Raw genomic sequence first — 12,092 nt, 5'->3', positions numbered from 1 at the left:
GTCATCTAGTCCAACCCCCTGCTCAAAGCAGGACCAATCCCCAACTAAATCATCCCAGCCAGGGCTTTGTCAAGCCTGACCTTAAAAACCTCTAAGGAAGGAGATTCTACCACCTCCCTAGGTAACGCATTCCAGTGTTTCACCACCCTCCTAGTGAAAAAGTTTTTCCTAATATCCAACCTAAACCTCCCCCACTGCAACTTGAGACCATTACTCCTTGTCCTGTCATCTTCTACAACGGAGAATAGTTTAGAACCATCCTCTTTGGAACCACCTCTCAGGTAGCTGAAAGCAGCTATCAAATCCCCCCTCTTTCTTCTCTTCTGCAGACTAAACAATCCCAGTTCCCTCAGCTGCTCCTCATAAGTCATGTGTTCCAGACCCCTAATAATTTTTGTTGCCCTTCGCTGGACTCTCTCCAATTTTTCCACATCCTTCTTGTAGTGTGGGGCCCAAAACTGGACACAGTACTCCAGATGAGGCCTCCCCAATGTCGAATAGAGGGGAACGATCAAGTCCCTCGATCTGCTGGCTGTGCCCCTACTTATATATCCCAAAATGCCACTGGCCTTCTTGGCAACAAGGGCACACTGTTGACTCATATCCAGCTTCTCGTCCACTGTCACCCCTAGGTCTTTTTCCGCAGAACTGCTGCCTAACCATTCGGTCCCTAGTCTGTAGCTGTGCATTGGATTCTTCCGTCTTAAGTGCAGGACCCTGCACTTATCCTTGTTGAACCTCATCAGATTTCTTTTGGCCCAATCCTCCAATTTGTCTAAGTCCCTCTGTATCCTATCCCTACCTGCCACCGTATCTACCACTCCTCCTAGTTTAGTATCATCTGCAAATTTGCTGACTGTGCAATCCACACCATCCTCCAGATCATTTATGAAGATATTGAACAAAACCGGCCCCAGGACCGACCCCTGGGGCACTCCACTTGACACCGGCTGCCAACTAGACATGGAGCCATTGATCACTACCCGTTGAGCCCGGCAATCTAGCCAACTTTCTACCCACCTTATAGTGCATTCATCCAGCCCATACTTTAACTTGCTGACAAGAATACTGTGGGAGACCGTGTCAAAAGCTTTGCTAAAGTCAAGAAACAATACATCCACTGCTTTCCCTTCATCCACAGAACCAGTAATCTCATGATAGAAGGCGATTAGATTAGTCAGGCATGACCTTCCCTTGGTGAATCCATGCTGACTGTTCCTGATCACTTTCCTCTCGTGTAAGTGCTTCAGGATTGATTCCTTGAGGACCTGCTCCATGATTTTTCTGGGGACTGAGGTGAGGCTGACTGGCCTGTAGTTCCCAGGATCCTCCTTCTTCCCTTTTTTAAAGATGGGCACTACATTAGCCTTTTTCCAGTCGTCCAGGACTTCCCCCGATCGCCATGAGTTTTCAAAGAGAATGGCCAATAGCTCTGCAATCACAGCCACCAACTCCTTTAGTACTCTCGGATGCAACGCATCTGGCCCCATAGACTGTGCACGTCCAGCTTTTCTAAATAGTCCCTAACCACCTCTTTCTCCACAGAGGGCTGGCCATCTATTCCCCATGCTGTGTTGCCCAGCGCAGCAGTCTGGGAGCTGACCTTGTTCGTGAAGACAGAGGCAAAAAAAGCATTGAGTACATTAGCTTTTTCCACATCCTCTGTCACTAGGTTGCCTCCCTCATTCAGTAAGGGGCCCACACTTTCCTTGGCTTTCTTCTTGTTGCCAACATACCTGAAGAAACCCTTCTTGTTACTCTTAACATCTCTTGCTAGCTGCAGCTCCAGATGCGATTTGGCCCTCCTAATTTCATTCCTACATGCCCGAGCAACATTTTTATACTCTTCCCTGGTCATTTGTCCAATCTTCCACTTCTTGTAAGCTTCTTTTTTATGTTTAAGATCTGCAAGGATTTCACCGTTAAGCCAAGCTGGTCGCCTGCCATATTTACTATTCTTTCGACACATCGGGATGGTTTGCCCCTGTAACCTCAATAGGGATTCTTTGAAATACAGCCAGCTCTCCTGGACTCCTTCCCCCCTCATGTTATTCCCCCACGGGATCCTACCCATCAGTTCCCTGAGGGAGTCGAAGTCTGCTTTCCTGAAGTCCAGGGTCCGTATTCTGCTGCTTACCTTTCTTCCCTGTGTCAGGATCCTGAACTCGACCAACTCATGGTCACTGCCTCCCAGATTCCCATCCACTTTTGCTTCCCCTACTAATTCTTCCCGGTTTGTGAGCAGCAGGTCAAGAAAAGCTCTCCCCCTAGCTGGCTCCTCCAGTACTTGCACCAGAAATTGTCCCCTACATTTTCCAAAAACTTCCTGGATTGTCTGTGCACCGCTGTATTGCTCTCCCAGCAGATATCAGGATGATTAACGTCGCCCATGAAAACTAGGGCGTGCGATCTAGTAGCTTCTGCGAGTTGCCGGAAGAAAGCCTCATCCACCTCATCCCCCTGGTCCGGTGGTCTACAGCAGACTCCCACCACTACATCACTCTTGTTGCTCACACTTCTAAACTTAATCCAGAGACACTCAGGTTTTTCTGCAGTTTCATACCAGACCTCTGAGCAGTCATACTGCTCCCTTACATTCAGTGCTACTCCCCCACCTTTTCTGCCCTGCCTGTCCTTCCTGAACAGTTTATAACCATCCATGACAGTACTCCAGTCATGTGCGTTATCCCACCAAGTCTCTGTTATTCCAATCACGTCATAATTCCTTGCCTTCACCAGGACCTCCAGTTCTCCCTGCTTGTTTCCAAGGCTTTGTGCATTTGTATATAGGCACTTGAGATAACCTGCTGATCGCCCCTCATTCTCAGTATGAGGTAGGAGCCCTCCCCTCACAGACGTTTCTGCCTGTGCTTCCTCCCGGCATCCTGCTTGCCCACTTACCTCAGGGCTTTGGTCTCCTTCCCCCGGTGAACCTAGTTTAAAGCCCTCCTCACTAGGTTAGCCAGCCTGCTCGCAAAGATGCTCTTCCCTCTCTTCGTTAGGTGGAGCCCATCTCTGCCCAGCACTCCTCCTTCATGGAACACTATCCCATGGTCAAAGAATCCAAAGACTTCTCTCCGACACCACCTGCGTAGCCATTCGTTGACTTCCACAATTCGATGGTCCCTACCCCGGCCTTTTCCTTCCACAAAAGAGTCACAATCGGCACCCTCAGTGGTAACCTCTGCACACGGAAAAAGGAATTAACAAACAAGGAGCCCCTCTGACTTGACTTTGTGGCTTCTATTCCGAACTCATCAACAAGATCTCCATGCCTTTTTACTCCCATGCCATACAACGCAGACTCAGGTCTTCAGGGTAGGAATGCTGACTGCCTGAGCATCCACTGTCCCGGCCAGAGCTGCATTCCGACTCCTTCCTCTGTTCCAGCTCGGAACCTTGCTAGCCTTTCTGACAATCCTGGCATCACCTTTAAGGCCTTTCTCCAGTCCCTCACTAAATCTCCTTTCTTCTTCCTCCTCTGTCAGTATCACCAAAATCTACCTCTTCCTCACGGCCCCATTGGTAAAACCCTTCTCACTGCCCTTCTTACTAGTTTCACCCCACCTATATCTCTGCTTTCATCTATTCATTATTTATAGATGTTACTGGAGCCTTCATCGCCTTAGTATCTGAGCACGAACAATAATGCATTCATCTTCTCAATACCCCTGGAGGGTAGGTCAATATCAGGGCTTAATTTCTTAGAGTATTTCCCAGAACCCCCAACATGCTATAAAAACTACAGGGGGGTTGAAAATATTTATCCGAGCTCCGCTCCGGACAGCTCCAGCTGAATTTAAGCCCTGGTCAATATTATCTCCAGCATTCAAAGTGACTTGTTCTGAAGCAGAACACAGCTCTCCAGATTCTTTAGTCCTATGCCTTAACCACAAAGCTGTCCCTTCCTACATTCTTTCAATCCTCTTGCCTTATTCCTCCTGTTTTGTGCCTTCTATCATGCTGTCCCCTACATCCAAGATGCTCTCAGGGACTTCATCCACCAAGTGCTCTCTTCCCTCTTTCAAATCTCTCCTGAAGGTTTACTTCTTCTGTCACTCCTCTCTTCTTATCAGAACTCTTCCCTTCCTGGCCTTATTATGAAAGTGCCCCATAAGCTACACAGCTGAAGTTGTACTGAGGTTTCCACTTAAAGTAGGAAGTACATCCCCTACATAAAACTACACAAAACTTTGCGAACATTTTTAGTTTAGAAGAAAGAAGCAACTAATTTTCGGGGTGGGAGTTATATTTGCTAGATACCAGAATTCAGAAAACTGGATTTGTTTTTTACTGTAAGCTCCTTGGAGCAGGGTCATGATCTTTTATTTGTTTAAAGCATCAAGAAGTTTCAGGATACTCTAGAAATAAGCCATATCAACTCACTGGAGCAAAGAACATGCCTGTATGGCGCTACACATATTTCATAAATTGCCAAGCAAAGCGAGGTCTTACATTCAACTCAATGGCAATTCTCTGCCAGTAACGCAATAAATTTTCAATGCCATATTCCCTGAATTTTGGAATTGACTGAAATGTTCTAGGTATCACTGGGCAGAACTCTATTGATTTTGGGGAGAATAGGAAATCAGAAAGAGGGAAATGGGGGGGAGGAGAGACACTGAGCCCCTTGCATCTGGCTATCACACTCAGCAGCTTCAGCGGCCTCTCCAACTGTCTACAGATGAAAAAACTGGTTGACGGAAGCCATTAACACCTTCCAGCATGACCCCTCAACCCCACCCCATCTCAGGTCAGCCCATGGTCCCAAAACATTTTTAAAATGCTGACACCCTGAATGACTTACCTCCCAGACAGACAGAAAATTAAATCAGATTGGTGGAAGGGAAAGGGGAGCCAAAAAGAACACCTGGCATAAGGGAAAGGGGGGAAAAGCCCTAGTGGAGGTGGAGAACGTGGGACCCTGATATGGGAGGAGAGGGGCCAGGGGACATTTGGCAGAGGAGGGAATGGGGAGATCACATAGAGCTCCTGGTGTGTGGGGGGGGGGGAAGGAGGGGGATGATGTGGGACAGTAACCTGAGGAGGGGGAATGAGGGCACACAGACCCTGCAGCATGTGGCAGAGGGGGAATGGGAGAGACACACAGAGCCCCTGCCATGGTGGGGAAGGAAGGAATGAGGGAGCATAGAGCCCCAGCATGCGGGGTGGGGAGAATGGGAGAAGAAGGTATGGGGGAAGGAGACCTGGAGGAGAATGGGAGACCCTGGCATGGGGAGGCACACACAACCCCTGGCCTGGAGGGACAAATTGTGAACTCAGCGGGGGTGGGGGTATCAGCGAATCCCTGAAATAGAGGGGGATGGGAGGGTTCACACAGGGAGCCCATAGGAGGGAACGGAAGGAAACAAGAAGCCCCTGGTGTGTGCAATGAGTGTGAGACGCACCCCCGCTCTCCCCCGCCCGTCAGTCATACAGAAAGTTTATTTTTAATTCAAATATTAATATTTGACTAAGAAGGCTTATCTGGGGGGAGAGGGGCAGGGAGCGGATTATTTTGGCACAGAGCAATAATGAGTTCTTTTGCAACATGCGCATCCCATTTAAGGGAACTACAGGTTGGCTGGGAGGGATAATGGAGTCAAAGTCAAGAAAAGAAAAGGAGTACCTGTGGCACTTTAGAGACTAACAGATTTATTTGAGCATAAGCTTTCGTGAGCTACAGCTCACCTCATCGGATGCTTTATGCTTATGAAAGCTTATGCTCAAATAAATCTGTTAGTCTCTAAGGTGCCACAAGTCCTCCTTTTCTTTTTGCGAATACAGACTAACACAGCTGCTACTCTGAAAAAAGTCAAGAAAATATACTTTAAAAAAAAAACAGGCATCAAGCTGATGAGTTCTTGCTGTGCCAAGAGCAGGAATAATGAAGCCAGACATATCTATCTCCCCTGCAGCAAACACCACCACATTTATGTGGTAAAAAAACCCACACCTGAATCCAAACTACAATCACTCAAACGGTATCAGCTAGGTCAGGCCAGTCTGAAGAGAAGCTGTGCTGTCAACACATGACCTTAGTTAACAGGAAAGTTCGCACAATGTACAGCTTCAAAACGGACAATAAGACTCTGCTCTTCCCGGCCCTGATCCAGATCCCATGAAGTCAATGGGGATCTTTCCATAGACTTCAGCGAGAATTGGATGGAGTATCCACAGACATCAGCGAAGACACACAGCCATCCCTCCCCTCAGTTTACAGATGGGGAAAGCATGAGTTCTTTCCAACAGATAACGTATCTTTTTAATGCATGGAAAATGCCTGGCACATTGGGGGCACCATGGGAAACAAATATGCAACTTATCTAATGTCTCCCCGCTAGTCAGAGGCAGGGCCATGAACAGACATCCCAGGGTCAAAGGGATTTGTAGGGAAAAGCTGGGAGCCATACCCAACTGTTGTTTTTACTGGTACCCTTACACTTATAAGGAGGGCCCACAAGGTCTTGAAGTCAGACTGCCACAGAATTACCCTGACTGTGGTCACCCCACCATTGGCAAAGAGAAAGAGACTGTTCCAGCTCATTTGTATGGGTTGAACTCTTAGTTTGGCCAACGTGAGGCACCAAATCACACAACTAATCAAGTGGTACCATGTCAGATATGTGGCACCTATCAAAAGGGTGCTGCTAATGTGCCAGCCAATGGACAGCAAAGCATAAATGGAATGGGCCTCCGAGTTCCATGTGGCGTAAAGGAATCTCTTCCCCTATTCCTCCATTTCTATTCACCTTTAGAATCTTCATGTCTCCCTCCTGTCCTTTGTCTGTCTTGTCTATTTAGACAGTAAGTTCCTGCCTGGAAGAGCTGTCTCTTACTTCATGTTTGTCCACTGTTGTAACACAACAGGGCCCTGAGCCCAGTCGGGACTTCTAAGCACTATCATAATAAAAATAACACTTGTTCATTTTCATTTATTGGGGTTTTATTGATGGTTTTCAATTAATTTCTCTTAACTTTCATTGAGTTAACCATCATCCTGAAAAAGTGTGTGGGGGAGGGGAGGGGGAGAAGAGAGATCAAGAACAAGCCAACAAGTTTGCAGTCTAATGAAGCAGAATTAGGCCTGAAGGTGCCATGGAATTCTAAAGGTGCTACCCAAGAGACTGTTTGGTTTTTATTTTCCTTTGTCATTTTTGCAAGGTATCGATGTTAACACCTGGCACTCAAGATACTGTTCTGAGACTCTATCCCATACTAAGCAGGAATTCCTTCTCTCGGCTTCATAGTCCAAATGCTGAAATATCATAGATCACTCACAGGCAGTATAGTAATTCTAGAAGAGGGTAATTTAGACTATAATGAAGAACTCAAGTCTGTTCCCAGCAAAGTTCACAAACTGGCTCTATCCGACACAGATGCCCAAATTAAAAAAAAAAAAAAAGCAGCACATACTGATCATTATCCACTTAAGAGCTGCAGGAGACTGGTTGGCTGAAGGGATCAGTAAACGGATATGAGGCTTTTCACTAAATGGTTAGTCTGAATCCAGAAACCCACGAGAGCAACTGAACCTCTTCAGTAGCCTATGCAAAACGAGTTGGCAGATCTCAGCCCAGTGGTTATTTCACTTGCAGTACTACCTAAGGACTGAGTCAGGGATCAAGGTCCCACTGGACTACGCACCATACAGAAATGCCAAGATAATTCTTGTCCCCCCACAAAAATCACCATCTAAGGTTATTCGTTCACAGGTGTCTCTGCCATAAAACACACCAGAGCCAATCTCAGCAGAAAAGCCCGGGATTGCCTGGGCCATGGAGACCAGACTCCCATCCTCACCCACAGACGTAGTCCTTCCAAATCAAGACTGATGCCCACTTGCAAAGCAGTCTGGGAAGCTAGCCCTCATTGCCCATGCTAAGCCCAGTCTGTGAATAACCAAAAGCTTTCAGTTACAAGGGCTGTCAAGCCAGTAACCTTTGAGTAACAGTATCCTGTAGAAAAGAGAACCAAAGCTAATTTATTCACATACCTAATGTGGTGGGTTTAATCAGCTCATCATAAACGTCATAGAAGGGCAGCCTCTTCATTTTGACATCTGGATGGACCGGATGAATGGGCGGGGATAAGTGCTGAACATCTGTCTCATGTTTGGGTCCCAGCATAGGCACTGGAGGCAACACAGCTGTTGGCACCGTAGAAGCTGCTGAACTGTTGTCATAGGGCAAGTGACACACTGTGCTGCCCTGCGTCAGTGCAGTGGCGGAGGGCAGTTGCCCTGTCTGAATATGGAGCATGGACAAGTCTGAAGGGGTTAAGATCTTCCTTGGGAACCTTCGTCGGTACAACTCCTTAATTTTCATCTGAACAGCTGGGCTGCAGCCAGATTTGAGCAGCTGTAATGCCTTTGTGAGCAACTCGTGCTTCCTTCCACTCTTGTTCCTGCCAGCAAAACCCAAGAGAACCTGCAGTTCTGATACCCTAAAGCTCATAACCATGTGCTGCAAGAAAACAGAAAACAACATTAACATTGCTAATTCCAAATACACAGTCCAAACACAAGCTACAAATTCACTAAATGAGAAAGTGGCAGAGACCTTAAAAGAGACAATGTCAAATTGCAAATCCCATTACCTGTGCGATTATCTACGTACAGGTGAACGAGCCGTAAGCATCTAATTTATTTTTACCTCTTTGCATTTTTCTCAACTTGGACCTTGGAACTAAATGGGTCAGTTAAACTTCCTGTTTCTAGGCAATTTCACTTTTGCACTAGCACAATGTTGTTGTTTGCGGGGGGGGGGGGGGGGGGCGGGATTCTGCCATGCCAAGGGATGGCTAAACAACAAGAACACTTTGGGCTAGATTCTCATTTTACACCACTCTGGTAGCAAAAAGGTGTCTTAAAGCAGGTGACATTATTCTCACTTGAAGACTTTTACATTACCAGAGTGGTATAAAAGAGCCTTGGTGTAAAGGAGACTCTGGCCCGTAAAATAAATAGCTAGGTTATTAACGGTTTTTAAATTCTGTAACTCCCCGCTTTGCTTCCAATATATAAACTATGGGCCTGCATTATACTGCCCAGTATTTCTTTAGGTTGGGATACGGGGTACCAAATCTGGAAAAGATTTAACAGATGATTGACTAGTCAGAGGAGTTTTGAGTTGTTATAACTAAAAGAAATAGTCTAAGAAAAAGCATGCATCAAGTGTCAACGCCACACCAAGGCTGGAATTAAATAATTGTCTTGTTAAATGGTATCTAAAAGCAGCTTGCTAATTTTCTCTTCACTACATCATATGACACCAATAATTCTCACAAATGGAGCCAGTAGATTCAGCCCACATCTCAGCAAGAGCTCCACAGAACAGCAGGGTGGCTTCATCATTAAAGGCACTTTACACTAACAAGACATAACAGCACCACATTCTTACATTTGAGGTATTGCCATAAATGAAACTGCACATCAAATTAATGCACAAATATACTTTTTGACTGCCTTGTCCTCAGTCTCTCTTTTAAGGAGTCATGCTTGCTATTTCACCCCAAGTGGGAGCTCCAATATCTTCGAGCTCAAGAGATTTAACAAAAAATGGGTCATTTCCCATGGAAAAAAATGTGGTTGCACAAAAGTAGAACCCAATAGGAGACAACTGCCCCTATTTTTTCCAAAATCGATCACTCAGAATGGCTCCCGGTTCACTATGGGCTTTAAGGCCCTGTGTGACCTTAATACCTGCACCTGCTCTCATGACATGGAGCGTTTACCAGTCTGGAGATACCTTCCTCCTGTCTTCCTTTCTTCAGCTGCGCCAAGGTGTTTCACCACAGGAAGTTACTGGTCGATCTGTTTCCATGGGAGAGTATGGTCCACAGAACAGAGTACCAGCCTAAGGCAGGTGGGATCTAGCCCTAGCTCTGCTAACAACTTGCTGTGGCCTTGGGCTATTCTGTGCCTCAGGGTATGTCGGCACCGCAAGTGAAGGTGTGACTGTACTATAGGTACGTCTGCACTGCTGCTGGAGGCATAGTTTCCAGCCCAGGTAGATGTACACACGAACTAGGGTGCGAAAACCAGCAAGGTAGCTTCTGAGACCACAGGTATGTACTCTGGGGGCTAGCCCAAGCTGCTGCCCATGCCACCATGGCTACACTGCTATTTTTAGTGCACAAGCTCAATCAAACCTAGCACATGTACGTCTCCCTGAGATTGAAATTACACCTGCAACTCAAGTGTAGATGTACCCTACTGGTGACGGTACAGGCTTCAGCATGAGCTAGCCACCAGAATGTTATCAGGCTCCCCTGTGGCTTTGTACTCGGGTTGATAGTCCATGCCACAACATCTACGCTACAATTGTTACCATGCTAGCTAGTGCAGGTATGCCTACCCCTGCTACAACCACACTTGCAGTGTAGCTATACTCTCAGCTTCTCCACCTGTCAAACAGAGTTTTCTTTACCCACCTGTGTAAAGCAGTCTGAAATCTAGGATAGGCACTAGTGCTAAGGATTATTTTATTTACCTACACTAATTATTTTTTACACTTTAAAAAAAAACCACACATTAAAACCTTCCATTTTCTGAACTCTTATGCATGGCTACTCCTTGCTGCACCCACTACGTAGCTAGGCTCAAAGTTTGTGTGCGCACCAACTATAAATATGCCTGGGAAATGTATATCATTTATGCATACTGCAGTAGCACCTAAATGACCCACCCCAGAGCAGGACCCCTTTGTGCTGGGCACTGCACAGGTACATCATAAGAGACGGTTTGGGCCGTACAGTCTAAATAGACATGACACACAGAATAGGAAAAAGTAGTATTCCCATTTTACAAACAGGGAATGGAAGCACAGCGACCTGCCCAAGGTCACGAAAACAGTCAGTGGTGGAGCCAGAACTGAACCCAAATCTTCAGTCTCAGTCCATTGGTTTAGCCACAAGACCATTGTTGCTCTCTGATGCAAAACAAGACTTTCAGGATTACTTTGCTACTCACAAAAGCATAAAGAAAAACACTCATGGGATGGCACCGGATGCCATGGGAGGATGGTGGTTATGTAAAAAAAAAAAATCCTTCCAGTCACACAAGTGAAAAATTAGAAACTAGGAGCAGTCAAGAATCAAACCCATTTATATTTATAATGCTTTATTAACACACATACTGTTGTAATAAGGGACGAAGAACAAATAGCCTTTCATCTCCAAATCAGTAAATCACCAAAGCTTGCCATCTGATGGCTGGCCGATAAAAGTAAGTTAGTGGATCTCTGGCCCAGTCGTTGCTGATGTATGACTACATCATAAAAAGAATGTTACTACTTTGTAAGCAGTCTCAGAAGACATGCCAATGATTAAACTAAAAGGTATATTTACCTTTTAGATGCTGACAGCTTCCAGAATGTTTGGATACTGGACATTTATCTGTTCCACAGGGTTAAACCTGAAACCTAATCACCTTAAACATTCTTCATTTTAAATAAGAAAGAGAATACGGAGTTTCACCACCACCAAGTATCCAGTTCCCTTCAGGAAACCAAATGAAACGGATTCAACAATAGTAGAATTGTTCTCAAATTAGTTACATTTTATTGAAGGGTTTACGTCTGCATAGACTTTCAATTTCACAGACACGCCTTTTCCTCTGTGCTTTATCATCTGACTGCCGTGGGACACTAGGGGGCAGAAGGAAAACGTTAGGATTCCATTACTCTACAAAAGCAAGAAAGCTCGCATTCCTCCCAATAAAAAACAAAAGTACCCGTGTGTCTCTCACTCTCTCTTTTGGTACACAAAGCAAGAATATTGTGTACTTGGGTTGATTTGCAAGCCAAACGGAGCCCAATCCAATGTATTCATTTGAAAACAACCAGTGCTGCAGGCAGTACACACTTTGCTTCTAAGGGCCAACATTCTCTAATTTTTCTTGTTCCCTTATGCTTCAAACATTGAAAAAATTAGAGGTAATAAAATGCTTACTTATGTGGCAACATTTCTACTGCTCTCCACACCCCTATTTTAAAAGGCAAAAATTGGACCTATCCCATATTTCTTTTTCCTGGGGATTCCCAGACTAGGCTTCTTGTCTATTGCAATATTTCACAGACTGACAAGAAAGA

General features: G+C 45.6%; 1 protein-coding gene across 8 annotated transcripts in view; it reads right to left on the bottom strand.

Moving 5' to 3' along the window:
* Positions 1 to 12,092, bottom strand: part of PIAS3 (protein inhibitor of activated STAT 3) — a 36,950-nt gene that overhangs the window by 20,868 nt on the left and 3,990 nt on the right. For 6 of the 8 annotated variants that reach the window (XR_012156075.1, XR_012156076.1, XM_073322626.1 and 3 more), the window contains one exon: positions 7,997 to 8,465. Coding sequence is in view for 6 of the 8 variants with exons in the window: in XM_073322626.1 (XP_073178727.1) it covers positions 7,997 to 8,465 (469 nt within the window). In the remaining 2 variants the exon portion in view is untranslated. Of the gene's footprint in view, positions 1 to 7,996; positions 8,466 to 11,558; positions 11,649 to 12,092 lie in introns of all 8 variants that reach the window. The other 2 variants (XM_073322628.1, XM_073322627.1) reach the window with 1 other exon arrangement.

The sequence above is a fragment of the Lepidochelys kempii genome, chromosome 24, assembly GCF_965140265.1.
Source record: "Lepidochelys kempii isolate rLepKem1 chromosome 24, rLepKem1.hap2, whole genome shotgun sequence".
NCBI classification, from domain to species: domain Eukaryota; kingdom Metazoa; phylum Chordata; order Testudines; family Cheloniidae; genus Lepidochelys; species Lepidochelys kempii.
The sequence above is the reverse complement of the archived record's forward strand: the minus strand, read 5'-3'. Positions and strand labels throughout refer to the sequence as shown.